We start from the raw sequence: 22,618 nt of genomic DNA, 5'->3' as shown, positions 1-22,618 counted from the left end.
CTCTTATACAAACTCTTATTAGACTCCTAATAGAATCCAACAAGTTTCTAGCATTTTTATCAAAGAACGGTGGTCTGAGTACAATTTTAACCGTTAGAACACTTGAGGTGACAGAGATTAAAAAAATAAATCAAATGAAGGTGGGAAGGAGTTAGAAGTTGCATGTGAATGTAGTTTGGGTTGAGAGTCCCTCATTGCCATAATTTTGATTTTTTTTTCGCTTTTGAGAACGACAAAACAAGCCAAAGTTTGCAAAAAGCCTTAGGGAAAATTACGTAATTAGCTGCTTTTAGGTTTCCCCTTACAAAAATAGTCACTCAATGTTTCACTTTACAAAACTAGCTAAAGCTGAGTTTGCATTTACAAAACTAGCCAAAATAGTGCTTTTTCACCTCTTTGGACATTTTTACCCTAAAATTGACCATACTGGCATAGGGGTGAAAATATCCAAAGGGTATGAAAAAATAATGACTTTACCCTTTTGGACAAAATAGTGATGTGTCCGCTCGATGTGATCAGTTTTGGGGGTAGAAAATGTCCAGAAAGGTAAAAAATCAATATTTTGGCTAGTTTTGTAAATGCAAACTCAATTTTGGCTAATTTTTGTAAAGTGAAACATTGAGTGGCTATTTTTGTAAGGGAAAATTTCAAAGCAGCTAATCGCGTAATTTCCCAAAAGCCTTTTCAGACAAGAAAATTAGACCGGTTTGTTTTCTGAAAATGAAAGGACCCAGTTTAACAAACGCTTTTTGGCTTTCTCGGGTCTTCTCAAGACGAAAGAACACCTAAAACTGTTCATTGGTCCGTTACCAAACGTGCCCTAGACATTGCTCCATTCTATTGCAACCAATATATCGCTTTGTTTGACTGAATTACGATAACGCTTCAGATCGATATTACCCAAAAATCATTCAATCTTTTTGTTCCAAAACGCCATAAACAAGGAACAAAAACATCAACAGATAGGCCATTATAACTTCTTTCACCCAGGACCTCTAGTGTTCCCCCACCCAGCAAATGCCGCAAGAGTGACTCTTACCCTCATTTACTTGCGCTTTCTCACCTTCCAAATGCTGAATTCAAGTGGTTCCAACCGAGTTTCATTTTACATGGGCAACCAAGATGACTTGGCCGGACGCAGGAATAGAAGTGAACAGATCATCCATCCAGTGGTAAAAAATGTAATTGGTATGTGGTTTGGACTACAGGTCACACTGCTCATACCAAGTTCCAAAGGATCAGTGAGATGAAACCAACCTCCAAGTTTTACAGTAAGAAGGTAGGATTGGGTTTTGCCTTCATTTTGAAGTTATACACTTGAAGAGACCTTAGAAAATTGTTATAGTAGGCATTTGATGAATTCCAAAAGAATACCTTGGACAACGTTGCACATGCATCATAAATTACAAAAATGAATTTCTATCAAATACTATTACATATATTTACATACATTGATGTTGACTGATGGATACATTTGAGAATATTGATAGCCGATAAATGGTATACTACAAGCAAAGCAAGCACCATACAAACCCAAAATTGATGCGACAATTTGATGACTAACCAAAATTGATGCATTTGCAATGCAACTGTATGAAAAATTATGTTGCTGCAGGAAGGTGTTTCAGGTAAAGTTTCTTTATAGCCTCAACAAGAGTGGTTTCTGTAAATCAACAACGTAAGCTGAGTTCTGTGGTAGGATTAGATGACCCAAAGTTACGATGCTTTCCATCAGCCACATTGCTCAGTCGGAAGCCTTCACGAGGCAGCTGGTTGATTAGCAGAGTTTCAAGTTGGTTGGCTATGCTCTTTCCAGGGACTATAAAATAGAGGAAAGGCACATTCTGCATTCCTTCCATTGAACGGTGACTACGAACTCGCCCCTCGAGGTCATCCGTCTGCATAAGAATAGTTTGAATTTGGTCAATTAACAAATAATGCAGAGAGTGATACTAACAATACACACTGAATGAGGAAAAAGCCAACGAACCATGACGACTACCTGTCCAACATACAGTTTTTTATCTGGTCTTAACATTACATAGACACTTGAAGCTCCTATTGTTGATGGAGGGGGCAGTTCCCTAGCAGCTATAAGCACACAATTGACAACCACAAGTTCTGACACATTTCTCTGTTTATGGAGTTCAATCAGCTTCTGTTGACAAATTACAGTAATAGCATTAGCAAGCCCCTTCCTCAGAATCTCAATAGAGTTTACTGTCCTCTTCACGCTCTCAGTTCTTATTCCAGTATCACTCAATCTACTGTAAGTCTCAGAGTCAGAGGCATCAGAATCAGAACTTGGTTCTTCTACTTCAGAATAATCTTTTACTTTGCACACATCCTTTCCATTTGCAGAAAGATACAATTCTTTGGCTCTCTGGATCACTCTTTCAGGGATTCCTTCCTCTAGAGCAGTTTCAAAGGCAAGACTTTCTCTACAGATTCCATCAATCAATTTCCATGTTGGCTTTGTATGACCATTTACATTCTCTGTTCCCATCGCTTTATAAACTGTGTTCTTCTTGCTCAATGGTAGATCAAAAATCCCATGCAAGTGGGTAGAAATGATACCCAGGCAACCAGTGCTGTCAAGAGTTTCAATAATGCTACCAGCAATACATGTCCCCTTCACTGTTTCTGTTCCCCTGCAGATTTCATCAACAAGCACAAGGCTCCTTGAAGTAGCTGTGGTGATTATAGAGCGTATCTCTGACATTTCAATCTGAAATATTACGTCATGTTTAGATACACAATTGTGAAAAATAATTATAACCTTGATTAAAGAAGTAACATTCATGACATTGAAGATGAGATAGACTTACTGCAAATAATTTTTAAGCATTATACACCTCATGATGTAGCATTTAAAAAAAATGACACAATTAGGCTTAACATAATCTCCTTTTTGCTAAAAGATGATTAATTCCCAAACAATGTCTCTCCCATGCATTATGCTCAATAATTTAATTGGCTGATGAATACACAATTAAGGGGCTAACTCAAGGCCCAGTTACAATTAAACTCTAATCCTAAGCCTGACTTAATGAAAGAGGAGAAACTAGCATAGAACTCAAACAGGACGACATGAACAGATCTTGTGTTTTAACTTTACTTGATGCAGTTACAGTGAGCATAACCTACACAAAAAGGGCACCCTGTCACTTAAATAAGATCCTCATAAATATAAAACTATATTTATATTTTTACTCACTAAGTGATAATGTGATACTAAAACAATTGAGACACAGAATAATGCTAGCGTATACCAACAGTGTCCCTTAATGAATAAGCCTAAAGATGAAAGAGAGTAGTCATCAGACAAGTCATGTGCCTTAAATAAATAATCCACATGCCAAGGCAATAAAACCAGGTATAGGGAGATGCGTAACCAAAATTAAGAGAAAGTACCTGAAACGAGCTTTTCCCATCTGCAGGACTATCATAAGATTTCATGTGAAGCATAATAGAATCGAAGTGTGGTATAATGGCCGATTCAGCAGGCACCATAAGTCCACATATTCCGAGCAATGCAGCCGCACAAATTGACCGAAGTAAACTTGATTTACCACCACCATTAGGCCCAGTTAAAAGAAACAATGATTGCATATCCACTGTATTAAGTGTGGCACCACCTTGTGCTACATCAAACCAATAAGGGGATAATCCAGTTATTGCCATCCTACTGGCACCATCAGATAACGATTCATCCTGCATCCAATTTAATATTATTGTAAGAGCAATATAATGCAAAACACACAATATAAAAAATGGATGATCAAATATTCTGCAGGCCCGACCATGTTATACTATTGTTTTTCTTTTTGTATATGGGAGCAAGGGCTGGGGGACTGTGCACATGCAGTGTGTGTCGGATGTAACGAAAACAAACTAGGTCAATCTTTTGGCAGTAACTTAGTCAATGTCAGTGAAACAAATGTTTTCTACAGGAATCCCCCAACTTTTTAAAATAGGAATGGCACTTTAATTCTAGCTGAAGCCCTAGAAACAGCCTTTTTAGAACATGGTCAGAAAACTTGTGAAATTCCGGAGATTCAGATGCTGCAAGGTAACCGAACCAAGAGATACCTGCAAAACAAAATTGACCGTTGGACGAAATTTTCATATTTTGGTCCGAAAACTCGAAATTTTGATTTAAATCTCAGAAATTTCGATCAGAATCTCGAGAATTATATAAGAGGATTCAACAGTACACTGCCAATCAAGGGTGAATATGAAATATCTATTTAGGTAACTATTTTTGCAATATAATCATTTGAGTGCGTTAATATAGCATAAAATAAGGTTTCCATGAATGTGAGCTTATATTTCAAAATGTCTAGATGTACAAAAATACACTCAGAATTGACCACATACATACAAACAAGAGTGCAGATCGAAAAGATCATTGTGGGTTGTTTTTTAGCCATACTAACCATATATACCTGTTCATAGGCCCCAAAATAGGTTCTCCAAAAAGAACCAGGCCATCATACTACTCACCAACACATATGACCCAAAACTTAGCAGAAATTTGTATCACGTTTCAGCAAGAGTTATTGAGATTATGGCTGTCTTGAGGTTGAGAAACCTCGAGGAGAAACAAAATCTTGAACCTTGCTTTGGAAACAGCACAAGCTTGCTTGCACCTTACCCTCCCTACATGGTGGGAGATCTCGCGAGATCTCGCGAGATATCTCGCCTTTTTAGAAAGGCGAGACGAGATCTCTGGGCGAGATCGCGAGATTGCAGATCTCGCTCGAGATCTCGCCAATATCTCGGCGAGATCTCGCCAACGGGACTTTTTTGGCTGCTTTAGGGGCTTTTTAAAGCCCCTATCTCGCTCGAGAGAGGCATCTCTCGCCTCTCTCGAGCCTCTCTCTCTCCTCTAACTCGCTGGAAGCCCATATTTGGCCAAAAAACTTCATTTTTGGCCGGAATTTGGCCGGAATTTGTTGGGGATTCAACATAGCAACATCATCAACTCATCTACAACAACAAATTGAAGCATATTTGTAGTGATTCAAGCATATTTCAAGGGATCTTCAAGAAATGTAAGATTTTCCCCCAAATTTGATTTTTTTCAAATACAAGGTTCTACAATGATTGTATGAGTGTGATATAAATATATGTTGATGTTCAAGCTTAGATCTACACTTTCATGGAAAAAAATTTAATTTTCTGTTATTAATTTTTTTTTTGAATTTTCGTATTTAAAAAATATATTATCTAAAAAATTAAAATTAAAGATTATAAATAAATACTTATGATATGAATGTGATTATTATTTATGTTAAACTACATTTAGAGGACTACAATCTCATGTATTAATATTTTGATTATCATGCTTGCTGTATTTTTTTTATTTAAATAATTAAATAAAATAATTATGAAAAATAATATTTTATTAAAAAATTATCTGTTTTTTTTTTTAAAATGATGCTTATATTATGTAGTTTATTTTAAAAATACAAACATGTCTTATTGAGCATTGTATATATGTTATCTTAGAACAAAGTGTGTGTTTTGTTGTTTTATAAATTATTTTTACATAAAATAATATGTTATTAAAAATTTATCTGTTTTTTTTTTAAAATGATGCTCATATTATGTAGTTTATTTTAAAAATACTAACATGTTTGTTTGAGCAGTGTATATATGTTATCTTAGAACAAAGTGTGTGTTTTGTTGTTTTATAAATTATTTTTGGGATAATTACTGTTGCCCCCTTATACTCTGATTTTATTACTACTTTATCCCCTCTACTTTTTAAAATTGCTAATCCAACCTTTAACTTTGTCTAAAATTACTAATGCCCCCTTCCGTTAAGCTCAGTTAGTTTACTGATGATGTGGCATTTATATATTTTTTCAAAAACCCAAAAATAACCCTACAATTATCTCTTTACTTATTTACTCTTTTGCAAGTTATAATACTATCTTTAATTAACTATGGAGAAAAATTAACTTTAAATTAAATTTTCTTTTCAAAAAAGAAACTACTGAATAAAGAAAAGACTTGATTTTTCTTCTCTAAAAAGAAATCGCCAAATAAAGGAAATATGTGGTTAAATAAAACTTAAAATAGAAACTAAAATATTAGGAAATATCAAATGTAATTCAAAGTTGAAAATTGAAAATCTCCTAATATATGCTAACCATTGTACAAAGTGTGTGGTCCCACCAAAGCCAAAATTTATTGTAAAATATAAGATTTTAAGAATATAATTTACATTCAATAAATGAAGGTAATGTCATATTTTTTAACTTCTTAATTTTAATGAAGGGTAAAATAGACATTACATATTTGATGTTAACAACCACTTAACACCGTTAGAAGTGAGGGGGGCAACAGTAATTTCATAAAGAAAGAGGTTTGATTAGTAATAAAACCAAAGTACAAGGGGGCAATAGTAATTATCCCATTATTTTTACATGTTTTTATGTATCTAAAAATTATTCTAATGATTATTTGGGAATATTCATGATTCATGTATGTATTTCAGACTTTCAGTGCTGTACATTTGAATCTTAAATGGCAACTAGTGGGAGTGGCGGCACTGGTAGTGGGACTCAGGACATTGCTTGGCAACATGGGGATCCACTGACTGCTGACAAGAAGAAATCCCGATGCAAGTATTGCCTCAAGACTTTGAATTCTGGTGGTTCAACCAGATTAAAGCAACATTTGGCTGGTGGTTATAAAGATGTTGCCAAGTGTCCCAGGGTTCCTTATGAAGTCCAAAAAACAATTGCAGCAACTTTAAGGGGAGGGAAACAAAAAAAGGAAGAGATGGCACAAAAGCAAAGGGAATTTGAGGATATAGTGCTATCTAGACCTACTCTTGATGTTGATGAGGAATCAAGCGATGATGAAGAGAGGAGGGTTATGGGTGTTGAGTCACGAGCCGAATGGAGACAGATGAAGGCTGCAATGGAAGCTAGCAGACAGTCCTTACATGCTGATAGTGTGAGGCAATATGAACAAACAAGGGGAGCAGGTGGTTCGGGGTCAGGGGCATCCATGCCACCTAGACATAGTTTTCAGGGAACTGAGACTGAGAGGACCGAAAGGAGGAGGAGGAAGACTACACATTATGATTCCACATTTGACCAAGACCCCTCCCTCTTCAACCAACAAGACATCTATCAAAGAAGCATTCCCTATATGTTTCTTTGGAGGTAGAGAAGGCAGTAGGGAGGAGGAAGCTAGGTTATCAATCAGCAAATTCATGCTCTATAACAACATTGCACCCAATGTAGCCAAAACACCATACTATCAAGGGATGATCAATGCAGTTGCTAGGGCAGGTGTAGGGGTTAAAGGCCCAACAGCTTGGGAAGTAATGAATAAATATTTACCCAAGGTAAAGCAGGAGGTGGATGAATACATTGAATCATTAAAAGAACAATGGAATACATATGGTGTTACTGTGATGGCTGATGGATGGACTGGTCCTACTAGACAGTCCATCATTAATTTCATGGTGAGCTGCAATGGAAAGACATTCTTCCTCAAGTCAGTGGATGCCTCAGATAAGATCAAAGATGCTGACTACCTTTACAAGCTTCTTAGGGAGGTGGTACTCGAGGTAGGGCCAAAGAATGTGGTCCAAATTGTCACAGATAATGGTGCAAACTTCAAAAAAGCTGGTGAAATGTTGATGAGGAAGAAGAGCAGCAGGATCCACCTCTTTTGGACACCATGTGCTGCTCATTCGATTGATCTTATGTTGAAGGACTTGGGGAAAAGAAAGTCAATCAGTACTGTGGTTGAGAGGGCTAGAAGGGTAAGTAATTTTATTTATAACCATGGTTATGTGCTGAAGATGATGAGGAACCACTGTAAGGGTGATCTAGTCAGACCTGGATTGACTAGATTCGCCACCAACTATGTAGCTCTGAAAAGCTTCCAGAAGAAAGTGGTGGGTCTTCGGCACATGTTTGCAAGTGAGGAGTGGTTTGGTTGGCGTGGATCTAGCCATCCTGATGCAGTACTAGCCCAACAAACCATTGCTGATGATTCCTTTTGGAGGCAGCTGAATAGGACACTGGGCATTATAGAGCCTATTGTGTTTGTTTTAAGGATGGTGGATTCGGAGAAGAAGCCCACAATGCCCCACATATATGCTGCCCTCCAGCAAATGAAAGAGTTGGTTAGAGCTGCTGCCCCTAGCACCTTCAAATCCTACGAGAGGATCATCGATAATAGATGGGAGATGCACTTGATGCATCCTTTGCACTTGGCTGGTGAGTCACTTTTAAGTCTTTAAGTTTTTGTTGTATACTTTAATTTAAATTCTTTATTTGTTATAACTTATAACTTATAATTTATAAACAAGTAAGTTAGTAAACAACCAAATCACTAAGTCATTAACCAAATTTTTTATTTCCACAATGCAAGCTTACTACCTCAACCCAAAGTACCATTACAAGAATGATCTGGGGCTTGATGTAAAGTTGATGACTGCGGTGCAAGAGGTGGTGGAGAAGCTTGTGTCAAATCCCATCATGCAAGGGACAATTAATGGAGAGGTGAGAACTTATTCAATTGTTTCTTCAACTTCTTGCATTAGTGCATTAGCCATTAAGCATATACATGATAATAGTATAATACAATAATTGAAGAATTGGTGAATTGGTGTACAGATCAGGGAGTTCAGGGATGCCTCTGGGAGTTTTGGAAAGCCTTCTGCAGTTGCAACTAGGAAAAAAACTGATCCTGGTAAATAGTTCACTACTTTATAAGTCATTAAGTCTATAAGTCTATAGACTATAAGTCTATAACTTTATAAATGATAACTGATAAGTTATATAAATATAAAGATTTGCTTGCCTAATGCATTCTTATTTTTGGTTATGCAGCTGACTGGTGGTTTTTATATGGAATTAGTGCGCCAAATCTAAGGGACATAGCAATTAAAGTACTCTCACAGACTTGCTCATCCTCTGGTTGCGAGAGGAACTGGAGCACCTTCTCGCTCATCCATAGTAAGGTACGGAACAGATTGGGGAGTAAGAGGCTCGAGAACTTGGTGTATGTGCATTACAACATGAGATTGAGAGTAGGGCACATACAAGATAATATAGATGACGACAATCGTGAACCGATTGAGTTGACTAATATATTCCACGAGCCCCCCGTAGAAGATGAGGAAGATGATGTCATATATCAGTGGGTTAGGGATCGAGGTGGCCCAATGCTGGATGGGCCAGAAGGGCAGCCTGATCCTACCATTGCTTTCGCTTGTGGGGCCCGGATGTTGTGGTCGAGCACCTATCTTCCGATGAGGGTCGAGCTGTCGCATGTAACGGCATCGAAGGATCAGCTGTACCATTTGTGGAGCCACCTGGTCGACTTCAAACAACTGAGGTGACAACTAGTAGTGGGGATTCAGATGATGATGCCGATGATACCACTCATACCAGACGGCCAAGTGGCCCAAATCAGACATCGAGTTCGAGTCATGGAGGCAGTCAGGCTGGTCGTGTTTCTGGTGGAAGTCAGCGTCAACAAAGGGAGTCACCTGACTCACCTCCACCAGGTCCGAGTCATCCGACACATGTGAGCCACAGTTCCCCTATCTCTCGGACTTATAGTAGGAGTCGGAAGAGCAGATCAAAGCAAGGGCAGGGGCAACCGAATGATGATGCAAGCATGCATGATCTTGAATTGAACATGGGAAGCATGAGCCTAAATCAGAGTGATTCACAACAGCAGAGCCTGTCATCGGGGTACCAATATGGGGATCACAGCACCGGGTCAGATTACAGTGGGTATTCTTCTTATGGAGGTCATACTATTCCTCAAGACCCTTCACCTGGAGAGTATGCATATGGGAGTGAAGGTGGGTTGTTAAATGAGTGGTTTAGAAACCCGTACCCAAATACTCAACAACTTTATGTACAACAACAACAACAATGGCTCTTTCACCCACCCACGATTGACGGTTATCCTGCATTGCTATTCCTCCAAAGATTCTGACATGCAAACATATAATGATCATATAAACCGATATGTGACATACTTCAGTGATCAATTGACTTGGGAGTCATATGTGGCCACCGTTCAGAATCAATTGATGCGGAATGTTGAGTGATACTCTTAGTCTTGTAAGTTGTAAGTTGTAAGTTGTAAGTTGTAATCTTCTTAATTCTTATGGAGTTATGGTTGTAAAATTTTGAAGACATTTAAGTGTTTAACAATTTATTACTTTGAATCTTTGATAGTTTGAAGTTTGAACTTTGATCATTTGTTGACTTGATTCTTGAATACTTGATGTGTAATGTTATTATATATTTGTATTTGATACTTGATGGTTGATAAATGATAACTCATTAACTTGAAGTCTTGAATTACTTGATATCTTTACATAATTACATTACATGTTGTCTCTAACTCTCTAAGACTCTAACTCTATATCTATAATCTCTATTCTCTAAGACTCTAACTTTGCATTACACAGAATTTCGGTTTTACACATAGGGTCGACGTAGGAGACATAGTTAGGGTTATTTTCTCACAAATCTAAGGCCACCAATGTGTTCAAAAGGCCTTAAATAGGCTAAATACCAAGTTTCAGCCCAACCAGAGCCCTAAAACTCACCGAGATGGGCTACCGAGACTACCGCCAATTTTCTGGCATATCTCGACCGAGATCTCGCCATCTCGGTCGATATCTCGGTATTTCTGAGTGGCGAGATCTCGCTCGAGAGCGAGATCTCCCACCATGCCTCCCTATACCTTATTAAGTGAGGTAGCCTTGTGCACTGGGTAGTGGGTACAGCCTTTATTTTTATTCTAGCAGGAGCACCTGTGATGTGATCCGGGGAAAACCCTGTTTGGGTTCGGTATGGGCCAACCCAGGTACTATAACTCAAGAGTGAGAAGTCATGGCAACTTGATAGACATATTAAAGTTTACAAAAGAAGGTAGCAGCATGGTAGAAAGCATAATCTTATAAGGATTACACAAATATGTAACAGGTAGAGACATTTAATGGGGTTGAGAATTATGATAGGGCAGAGCTTGGAAGTGAACAAATGACAGAATGATTTAAGAAACAAAGGAGGCATTTTAGGAAACTAAGAAATAAAAGCTTTTGAAACAAAGCCATGACTTAGAGAAGAGGTTGTCTTCAACCTCTCTATTGCACATATAGGGGAAAGTCCTGCAAGCTATGGGAGCAATAACTAATTTCGGAAATTCCAGGTAAAAGGTCACCCTCTAGATACTCCAGCTGGGGCAAGCTCTTCTATTCTGGTTCATGGTTTCTCTTGGCTATATGCTTCATCCGGGGGAGAGATCAAGCTTCAAGAAATAGTGAATGGTCTTATCAATACACAAATGTATTAACTCCCCAGGAATTTCAATTGAGCTTATATTCATCACTGTAGGAATTGGGTTCAAGCTTTCCCCAGCCCCTTCTCATCAATGGACTCCTGACGTATACGAAGGAGTGCGGTTCGTTTGAGAAATTCCTACCTCTATATCTATCTCTGAGATGTTTGGATTTTTCAAAACTCCATGGACATGCAGAAGAGAAATGCTATCCCCACTCGGACCAAGACATAACTTTTACCAAAAGTTTATTGTGATCTTTTTGTTCAAATAACAATTAAGGTGAAGCAGGGTCAGGAACAACGAATCTCTTTATGATAAACAGATCCATTTTTCAAGTTCATTATTACGGGTAGTTCCTACAAAGGATCGGACTAATGACATATACAATACTTGAATTCTCAATGTAGATGCTACATGGTTGGTTCTCATCCTTCAGAGACTACAAGTGTAATAGGAGCATCCGTCGACAAAAGGATCACCCTAAGATGATCATCTCATGGCTATTGAGAACGAATCAAATCAAGAAGAGAAGAAACTACAAGCAAGAAAGCGGGTAGAAGCACCAAAAACTGAGTTTGGTAGTGGAGATAAGATCAATACCTAAGTTCTGATTCCAACCCTTGACAAGATGGTGTCAGAAAACAAGGCCCTGGGAACTTAGTAAACTATATTGGAGAGATTCACAGCCAAGATCTCAGATCAGTCAGAACTGGAATCAAGGTTCTAAGACAAGAAGGGAGAAAAGAACATGAGAGAAAGGAAATACCAATAAAGACAGCTCCAGGTAGCAACAAACAGAAGTTTCCATTCTATGTAAAACTGCCCATCGATGGTTCCATGCTTGAATGAGTAAGGAAAGAAACAAAGAGGTTCCTAATCTATTACTAATATTAAGATGGAGTGCTTCCTACTCAAAAATAAAATAGAAGGGATAAAAGACGACAAAAAAACCCCAAATAAATAAACCCTATCAATCCTTATTGGTCCAAAAACCTGGGTTGGGTGGTTTTGTTAAAGCTTGAGTTTCCAAACATGAGGTCCGTCCATTCTAGAGCCACTGCATCAACTTGCGTCAGATCTATTCTTCATTATCCTTTCCAATCGGTTCTATGTCAAATCATATAAGGATTTTATTTTGGACACATTTAAGGCTTCAATAATCTCTCTATTTATTCTTTATTTTTTTAACTTTTTATTTTTATTTTGTGTGGTGGTGATAGGTTTGAACAACCCTACTCCATAAAGATAAAGTATGGTGAGTTTCAAATAAGGCCAGTTTTCATGATACAATAAAGCCAAATATTATTGAGAGAAAAGAACAAAACAAGTCTGCACTGTGAGCTGAGCCCCATTGTCATCAAAATTATAGACAACGACAAGTTACTCGGAGTTGACTAGAACACTACCTTGCTTCCCCTGAACTCAACAAGGGTAGGGAAAACCCATTTTCTTCTTCTCCCTTCACTACAAAAGATGTCAATGAGAATCATGATCAGAAATAATAAAGACACAAGATACCATGAAATAGTGTCTGCAATTTGCCAACTGTACAAGTGATAAATGTTTTTGCTGAAAATTTAACCCAGAGGGGTAAAGAAATATTAACTCAAATGATAGACTTATAAGCATGCAAATAAACTAGTGGGTTCAACTTAGGGGGAAAAAATAAAGGGGAGAAATAAGGATTTGGTAGAACATCCAGTCAACTCAAAGGTTAGCAGACACGTCATAAGGGTGTCTCAGCATATTAATCATTCTATTTCCTCAATTGGAGAACCTTTCTCAGAGATGAAAATGACAGTTTCAGCAAGCATGATGCCCCCAACATGGAAGGGTTTTGATGGCTGATTGCAATCTTATCGAAGAATTATGCATTCAGAAGGTTAGTGATGAAATTGGGAGTTGAGAAATTTAGAAGGATTAGAAGAAGATATCAGGTCGAGGATCAATAATTGCTCACTGTTGTGTTTCTGAACTGGACAACAGCCAATCAATGGGAAAGCTTTAATTGGATCTGACACTATCACAAATTACAACAATAAGAAGCCCTGTCCCTACTAGATGGGGCAGCTACATGGATCCTTGCCTTCCAATCAGTTCTATTTGAGGCCAATACTAGATACAAGTTTCCTTTCTCAGCACTTCTCTTAAGATTATCTTAGGTATGCCCCTAATTCTTTTGATCTTGATTAAATCGCTTCTCTATCCAGGGGCATTTAAAGGCCTCCTTTGAACGTGGTCGTGCCACCTCAATAGACTTTCTCGTAGCTTATCATTTACAGGAGCTACTCCCAGTCAAGGTGCGAAATATCGCCCGGTTCACCGGGTTCGCTACCCAACGAACCGGGTGATATGGCAAAATTTCGCCGAAATTTCGCCCCCCAATTTCGGGGGGTATTTTTGGTCATTTTGATCCCAAATTTTATGTTTATCCTAATTTGATGTAAATATGTGGTAAATTTGAATTATTTCCAATAAATATTTCCATTTAAATTCTCTTGCCTAGCCACATTTAACATGTTACCTTCTAAGGCATAAATCATTCGGACATAATTGGAATGATTACCTATTCACTCCGACGATTCTATTACAAAATCCCTTCATAATTTAAATTGTTTCCATAAATTATTTCATGTATATACTCTTCCCTAACCACATTTGGCATGTTGACTTCTGAGGACTAAATCACTAGAATATAGTTGGTAAGATTGCTCATTAATCTTGAAGATTTTGCTATAAAATGTCTTCCTATCCAAAAATTATTCTATGTAGATTCTCCTCCTAATTACATTTAGCACATTACCTTTTGAGTCTTGAATCATTGGGATAGAATCGCGAGAGAAATTGCCTAAAAAGTGCAAGAAATAGCATAAAAAACACACAAAAAATGAAAAAAATCGATATTTTCTTATATATCGCGATATATTGCGAGAAATGGCGAGATATCGCCGAGAAATCGTCGATATCCTGCCATATCGAATCTCGCCAGGAGTTTCGGTTCTCTGAGAACTGAAACCACTGAATTTCAGCGATATATCGCCGCAATTCGGCGATTTTTCCTTGCTTGCTCCTAGTCCAGCTCTAATATGATAATTTTGTACCTTATCCTTCCTGATATTGCCACTCATCCATCTTATGATCATCATTTCTGCTACATTGAGATTATCTATATGATGCCTTAAAAGAAAGCTCAACATTCTGCACCATACATTATAGCTGGTCGTACGATGGTCCAATTGAATTTTCCTTTGAGCTTTAAAGGAATACAATTATCATAAGATGGTCCCAAGGATCTAGAATTAAAGTTTCAAAAGTTTTACAGCTAGGGTTTGGGAATCTAAGGCAGCCAGGAATTAGGGTTCACGATAGGATTTGGAAATTTATGGCAGCAAAGGAACCGAATTTAGAATAGGTTTGGGAATCCTTGGCAGCAAAGGAATTAAAGTTAAGGATAGGGATTGGAATTTAGGGCAGCAAAGGACTTAAGGTTTAGGGCAGGATTTGAGTCTAGGGTTTATGGAGAAAAGAAGAGCTGAATGGGGTAGGGTTTGCAAAACCAGCAACTAAAGTATGGAAGATGAATGGAATTAAGTGCTGACTTGTTACTTACCCATAACTGAAGTCTAGTGATGGCTGAGATGGTGGAGTAGCGAAGGAGGCTGCAACCATTGCAAGGAATCCTTCAAGTAAAAATCCTACTTTGCTTACTAGATCAAATTGAGGTCCCTTTGCATTGATGAGAAACTCTACTCACACTTTGCTCTTAGGTAGTAACACACTATTTATTAATTGTATTCCCAATCTCTGTCTGCCTTCTGTTACAAGCACAGGTCCTCTATTCATAGCCTTACAACCGACTCTACTAGTTGTACTCAAAATACTAATCCATATACAAATAAGACACTCATAACTAAACAAAAAGGAATCCTTATCATATTCTAGATGGACTTAGACTCTTAAACTAAAATAAAACATAAGAAAAAGTCTATTCTACCATTATAACTAAACTTGGACAGGATTTACACTATTAGACTAATTAAACTAAAATAAAACCTATTTTCATACTTGGCCACAAGGCCCTTAACAGTAAACTTTGCGGGGCCATAGAATTCACCCATGACCACATAAACTCGCTGAACAAAGGCCCGGCACCTAAATCTATCAACCGTAAGTTGATTTTAAAGGGAAATTGGCCAATTTGGTGTTGGACTTGCATCACTCTGGGCTAGGCCTAGTCCTACCCCCTCCCCTTCTGCTGGGCTGAACTCAGTCATCATCTCCCAATCCCCCTATCCCCAGTTGGCCAGGCCCATCCCTCTCCCCTCCTGGCCTCAAATCCCCTTTCCCCAACCCCCCTCTTATTTTAGGAATTTCTAGTTATCTTCACTCCTTGGCTTGCCCCTTCTCTTTTGATAGGACCCCCATCAGCATGTCCCCTCCGTTGGACCTTGTATTAGAGTAAAGGTGGCTAAATTCATCCCCTTCGGAGGTCATAGGCGGTGAATTTCTAGTTTCCCCTCCTAATCCTTCTATCGAGATTGGGCCAACTTGATGGGTGTCAACCTTGCCTCCAAAGAAGACAACACCAATCTCATGCTGGATTTGGAGGGCGTTATTGATATGGATTCGTATAATCCTTCGTAAGTCAGATCATAATGGTTGCAAGAGAAGCAACTGCACTACTAGGGTTGCCACCATTCCAACGGTGCCTTCACTGGGGATTTCCAATCTACTAAAAGAAAGAAGAGGAAGAACAAAGGAATAAACTAGATTAGGTCCAGTAGAGTTTGTTTGTCTCACTAGTCTTTCGGATTGTGATTTTACTTGGCCATAAGGCCCTTAATACTAAACTTGCTAGGCCATAGAATAGAACCATGACCACATAACCTGCTGAAAAAAAGGCCCAACACTCAAATCTACAACCTAAGTCGATTTCAAAGGGAAACTGACCAATTTGGTGCCGGACTTGCATAACTCCTAGGCTAGGCCTAGTCCTACCCTCTCCCCTTATGTTGGGCCATACTCAAGTCACTGTCTCCCAATCCCCCTCTCCCTAGTTGGCCAGGTCCACCCCCCACCCTCTCCTACCAACCCCAAATCTCCTTCCCCTGACCCCCCCCTCTCTTATTTAGGCATTTCTAGTTACCTTAAGTCCCTCTCTAGCACCTCCTCTTTTGAGAGGACCCCTGTTCGCACATCCCCTCCACCGGACCTTGTTATTAGAGTATAGGCGGCAAAGTTTTCCCCTTCGGAGGTTATAGGCAGTGAATTTCAAGTTTATGCCCCTAATCCTTTGATTGAGACTGGGCCCAACTTAATGGGTGTCAACCTTGTCTCCAAAGAAGACAACACTGATCTTGGGCTGGATTTGGAGGGCATTGTTGATATGGATTCCTGTAATCCTCCGTACATTTCATCATGGATTTCGAATCTCCTAGAAGAAAGAAAAAGAAGAATAAAGGAGAAAACTAGATTAGGTCTAGTAGAGTTTCTTTGTCTCTCTAGTCTTTGCTATTGTGTTTTTACTCCTCCCCTTTGGTTTGATTTCGAACTTTGTTAGGGCGGTGGTCTTCATTGCTCTCGTATTCACACCCCCCCCCCCTTTTGGTTAGTGAATTCCTTTTTCATCCAAAAAGAAAGTTATCCATGGAAAGGGCCTCTCTCATTAACAAAAAATGAGAATCTAAAAGTGATTACACCACCAAGACATGAAAATCAATACTCAGTTATTAAAGAAAAAGTTCTGTGTGATTAACAAGTTAATAAAATCAGACAGCATGAAGCAATACAATAAATAATTACTAGAATGGGGGAAAGAAGGAATGGTGATGAAGAAGTCATTTAAGCAGGCTAGTTAACGAAAAACAACCTCACATGAGCAAATAGTGCTTTCGCTATGGTAAGCAACATGCAAGCAAAGACAAGAATATTTATTTTTCTGTGCAACTCAGCAGAAAGTCCCCTCAACAATTCCAAGACCCTAGCCTTTGCCTTAGCACCTGCTTCATGGTACCTGAAAAAAGAGAAGATGAAAAACTATACAAGAAGCTTAATAAACCAAAAAGAAGACCAGAATAGAAGCAATAAACAAAAGGACCAAATTATAACCTTAATCAGCATACAAAATTTTGTACCTAGTCAGGGCTTCCTCCACTTTCTTTGTCGTAAACCATTCCTCTCCAACCTTTCTTGCTTTTGAATCTGTAGCAGGTCTAAGCTGTTTAATCTGTTCTTCTCCAGGGGTACCACCCCACACAGAAGGTGCAAAGCGTTTTCCTTTGAACCAGACAGCCTCATGCTCTCTAGCATATAATATTTCTCCTTTTGGTCCACCAAATGGGGCTGCAGTAGCTTTTATTCTTGAAACAATTGGAAGGAAATCTTCACTAACCTAGATAAAATTGAAATGTCCATTAATATTGGGGAGAAGCCGCTAAAATAATTAATGTAGAACATAGAAGAGAAGAAGAATAGAAGAAGACTGAAAAAGAAGAGAGCTTGCATGTCCTTTGGCTCTCCCCTAATACTTTATTTATAATGTAAAATCAATTCTTAGTTCAAGAAAGTATCCTAAATTGAGTTATAGCAAAAAAGAAAATTGCATCTTGTATAGGATCTCCTAACACTACTAAAAGGAAGCTGTCCTAGGAAGATTACTTGTCAACCAAGCAATAAGAAAAACAAAAAGTAACTAAAATGCTAAGCTAAAATAGAAAGTACGGAAAAAAAAATAGAGAGGAAAGGAAACTCCAGATTGCAGCGATCCAATCTAATCTGTAGCTGCATCCAAACTAGTGCAAATCTAAACACTCCCTTAAGCTGGAGTATACACAAAGAAAGCTCCAACATGGACAAACAAAAAAAAACTTGAAAGGCAACAATAGTCTTGAACCGTGTAACAATAGCAGACGACAATAAACACTGAGAGAAAATCACCTGGGAGATGATCAATGTCAACTAAACAAAAAAAACTTTAATTCTTCATGTCGAACAAACAATCCAATAATGAAAAAATCGGCAAAAATCCATAACTACAATAGCCACAAAGCCATTATCCAAATAATGCTAGTAGTAGGGGGGAATCCACACTAACAAATAACAATTGTAGCTCCAATGCCCATACATAACCTCTTGCAAGAAGGAAAAGTAGTAGGCAAATGTATAGGTAGGTAAAAGGTAGTATTGGTTACTATGGACCAAGTAGGTAGGTATAAGGTAGTATAGGTTGTTGTAGACCAAGTAGGTAAGATAGTATGGGCAACCCTGGACCATGTAGGTAGGTAAAGGTAGTATAGGTTATTACTACAGACCAAGGAAGTAGCTAAAGGTAGTATAGGTTACCACAAACCAAGTAGGTAGGAAAAGGTAGTATAGGTTACTCCAAACCAAGTAGGTAGGTAAAGGTAGTATAGGTTACTACAGATCAAGTAGGTAGGTAAAGGTAGTATAGGTTTTGATGTCAAATATCATCTTAGGAAGATAAAGATTTTCACCAATAATACTCTTCAACAAATCCTGAGTAGATATAAGTTTACAATCCCCCCCTCACGTGTACCATTACACATAAACAAATAATGATAACCAATTACCAGCATCTCAAAGTATGACCACAAAAGAAATCCAAGAAGGAAAAGTTGCAGCCGCAAAGTAGTGAATTATTTAGTAATAAAGCTAATCAAGCAATAGTAATTCGTCTCTCACAGGACAAAGTCTTGTTTACCAGAAAAAGAAATCTTGAACCATCAATAACACTCAAACAGGGCAGCAGCAAATTAAATCAGAAGAAATTACGAACAAGCTTTGAATCTCAGACAATAGTAGCTGCAACATCCCACTATAATATTCAGCAATGGCACCTTTTGCAGTAGAAATAATCTCCAAGCAACTAAGATCCCAAAAAATAATTTCAACCTTCTCTAATGGGAGCGAATGACGTAATAAGAGGCAAATGTACAACAAGGATTAATGGCATATGTGGAATTTGATGTAAAGGTATGTAGAATACGGAGGGGGGACAGGCATAAGTTTGGCCATTGATAATAGGAAATCAGATATATTAGACCTGTAACAGTTACAAAGGTGAGCAGAATAATCATTACAAACAGCAGTAGGCTGTGGACAGAACACGAATGATATTGCATTTGCAGGTCCGAGTTTGCTGAGAAAAACTCAGAAGAAATAATGCAGCCACAAGTTTTTTTTTTTTAGTGAAAAGCAAACCTGCAGAACAGATAAACCTCAGATCCAAAAACAAGCTGCTGAGTATTATCCCAACCATAAAACAGGGAATGAAGATCCTTTAAATAATCTGAACATCAGAATGGGTCAAGAAAAAATAGTTGAGCATCTCCAGCAGCTAATAGTAATAGAGGCCGAGAGTACTAAGCAACAACCCTGGATCAGATCCATATTACCATTGGACAATCCTTGCATATGAAACATAAAATTCCCGAGTATGTGCTAAGCCATCAACTAGATAGGAAATAACTGCACCCTGAATCACACCTAAAATTTTTCAGAAAACAGAGTACCCGCAAGAGAGAAAGTGACCAATAGGGTAGGGTGATCTACCCATTCCTTCAAACTGGGATAAGTTGCCCTTCAAAAAAGTGCATTAAATCCTCAAAATCCAGTTTGTAGCTGTATCCAAACTTATGCAGATCTTAACAAAATTCACTGCATTCTCTCTTTTCCTACATCTATACATGTTGTCCTTGCATTAGTCTTTATATTGCATAATTAGGCATCACATTAAATTTAACATGGTTGTCAAGGCAGCAAGGCAACCAAAGCAATTGGGGCTCCACCTAGGCAATTAGGCAACAAAGCGGCGCTAGGCGGCAATAAGGTGACCAAAGCGGTTAGGTCAAAAATTTTCAATACAACTACTTTTCAATGCAACTACTTTCTATAATAAGTTAAGCAAATATTCAAGTCACATTCACTCAAAAAAAAACACAAGCATTCAAGAATCATAATTATGAATATTCAAAAAAAGAACACAAACATAAGGTCATCACATCAAACCATGGTTGTCAAAGCGTCCACCTAGGCATTTATTATACAATTCTTGATGTTGAGTATGACTCATACTTCACATTCTGTTGCCGGCGGGGGTGTGGAGGGCAACACTCCTAGAGCAAAAAATAGGTTCTATCATTTTGGGCCTTAGAGTTCCTTTGCAAATTGGGCATCAATTAAGCACTTCAAAACAAGGCGGTTGAAAAACCTCCTTAACACTTAGGCGGACGCTTTGACAACCGAGTTTACCGGCGACGCCGACGTAAAGATCATCCCACTACAGCATCTATGAGGATGGATGATGAGTTCGGAGGTTAATGGATTGATAGGATCCTATGGTTCGATGAGAAACACTGCTCATAGGCAGTTTGTCATGTTATTTTCCTTAGTCTTAGTGGGTTGGGTAGTAGTTTACTATTGAAATATTTTAATTTCATGTTTGAGTCTTTATGGGCTGAGCCTAGAGTCTATTTTGGCCCAATTTTGAATTATTTTGGGTTTGGGTTATATTTACAACTTAAGTTGGGGTTATTTTGGGAATTAAACATGTAGGGTTGGGAGGGATCAATTTTTTTATTTAAACCTCGTATGGAATTTGTTTTTTGGAATGAATGAATGAAAGAATTAGAAAAAAGAGCTCACGCTACTCTCTCTCTCTGGCGGAACCCAGCACTTCTCTCTCTCTCCAAGTAATCTTTCTTTCCTCCTCTCACCCTTGTTTCCCACTAGAAAAATTCCCCTTCCTCTCATCTACAAAGATCTACTCTCTTTTTTTCTCGAAAAAGACCTAGTTTCTTTACTGGAAATCTTCTTCTTCTTCCCCAAACCCCACGGTTGTTCCTTTTTCTTTTTCTTTTTCTTTTTTTTTCTTTCTTCCCTCTTTCCCTAATTTTTTTTTATTTCCCTACCCTACGGCAGTCTCCCTTCGCTTCTTTTTATTTCTTTTCTTTCTCTTCCTCTCTTTTATCACCTCTAGTACAGCAATCTTGCTGTGGTTCTCCATTCTAACCCTACTCTCCTTCCTAGGATACACCATTACTTCAAAATATTTTTTTCTCCTTTCCTAGGATTCACCACTACTTCAAAATAATTTTTCTTTCTCTAATTTCTGTTCCTAAATGCTTTTTAACCCCTGGTTTGCAGCCAGGATCAACAGGTAACATTATCTCTCCCTAAATATTTCTCATTTATTCTTTGGCAATAGTTTTGTTTAAAACAAAAACTTCCTAAGACTCTTTTTACATTGTTAATTGTTGAATTCCTTGTTAGAAATCTGATATTGATTAGGACAGCTCTATTTTCTTTAAGTTTCTTAATACCCTTGCATTCAATTTAGTGTTATGGTGCCAAGATCCTCATCCCCTTGTTTCCCTATTGATTTTTATTTAGTTGTGCTTATCAGTAGGACTTATTGTGTTTATTTCTCTTCTTTAGCTGTCTTACATGCATGATTAATCAAAATTCAAGTGCTGCAAATTCCTTTCTTTACTATTTGTCAAGAATAGGTGTTTAATTCTAAGAGTCTAGTAGCCCACTTTGTAGGTCCCCTAGTTTCTAGGGTTTCTCCTACATCAATACAACTTGAAACCATGGAACTTAAGGCTCATAGACATTCAACCCAACCCCAGAAAATAAGCCTAAATTGATGTTGGATCAGAATCAATCTCCTCTCTTCTCTACCTCTAATTACACATCAACATGCATATGATCACCAATTAGAGTCATCCCATTCTGTTGGTGCCTCTCAAGCACTGCCTTCATACCCTTCTTTTGCCTTGTATTCTTCTAATATCATCTGTTTACCTCCCCTCTAATGTCAAGGATAGCCTTTGTTCCTCAATAGGGATACCAGTACATTTGGTCACATCCAGCAGTCATCAGCTACATGCCATCACAATCTAGCGCCCCCCAAATAGATCATATCACTAAGTAATTACAGTACGATTTTTTTCTTGTATTTTATATTGGTACACCCTGGCTCGATATCTGTATCCACCATTCTCCTTGGATATCAGGGTCTTATCAGTAACGAATCCTGAAACTTTCCTGCAATTTTGCAAAAACTGTGAAATTTCAACTGAAATTTTCACAACCACATACAGCACCGGGTTTCATTCAAACTTCTTCAAAGCCAAAATGCTACACAAAATATCGGCAATTTCAACCAAAATTTCAAATGATGTATCAGACCTGGTGTACAGGTAAATGAGATTCTATAACCTGATTAGGTTGCTTCTTTTAATGGTTTAAT

General features: G+C 38.1%; 2 protein-coding genes across 3 annotated transcripts in view; one reads left to right on the top strand and one right to left on the bottom strand.

Annotated features, from left to right (window-relative positions):
* Window positions 1–1,352: 1,352 nt before the first annotated feature.
* Window positions 1,353–22,618, bottom strand: part of MSH1 (MUTL protein homolog 1) — an 82,330-nt gene continuing 61,064 nt past the window's right edge. For both annotated transcript variants that reach the window (XM_089150675.1, XM_089150676.1), the window contains 6 exons: window positions 17,481–17,737; window positions 17,216–17,359; window positions 12,753–12,810; window positions 3,415–3,714; window positions 2,003–2,728; window positions 1,353–1,898 (listed from right to left, as the gene is read on the bottom strand). In XM_089150675.1, coding sequence (XP_089006801.1) covers window positions 1,671–1,898; window positions 2,003–2,728; window positions 3,415–3,714; window positions 12,753–12,810; window positions 17,216–17,359; window positions 17,481–17,737 — 1,713 coding nt within the window. In that variant the 3' untranslated portion in view covers window positions 1,353–1,670. The remainder of the gene's footprint in view (window positions 1,899–2,002; window positions 2,729–3,414; window positions 3,715–12,752; window positions 12,811–17,215; window positions 17,360–17,480; window positions 17,738–22,618) is intronic.
* On the top strand, window positions 7,416–8,735 carry LOC149022710 (uncharacterized). Its single transcript, XM_089150674.1, has 3 exons — window positions 7,416–8,252; window positions 8,407–8,537; window positions 8,652–8,735. Exons 1-3 carry the CDS (start codon window positions 7,439–7,441, stop codon window positions 8,733–8,735), a joined length of 1,029 nt encoding a protein of 342 aa, XP_089006800.1. The 5' UTR covers window positions 7,416–7,438.

This window comes from Hakea prostrata, chromosome 3, assembly GCF_041222555.1.
Source record: "Hakea prostrata isolate BN-2017 chromosome 3, UWA_Hpros_2, whole genome shotgun sequence".
Taxonomy (NCBI): Eukaryota; Viridiplantae; Streptophyta; class Magnoliopsida; order Proteales; family Proteaceae; genus Hakea; species Hakea prostrata.
This window is presented reverse-complemented; position numbering and strand designations above follow the sequence as displayed.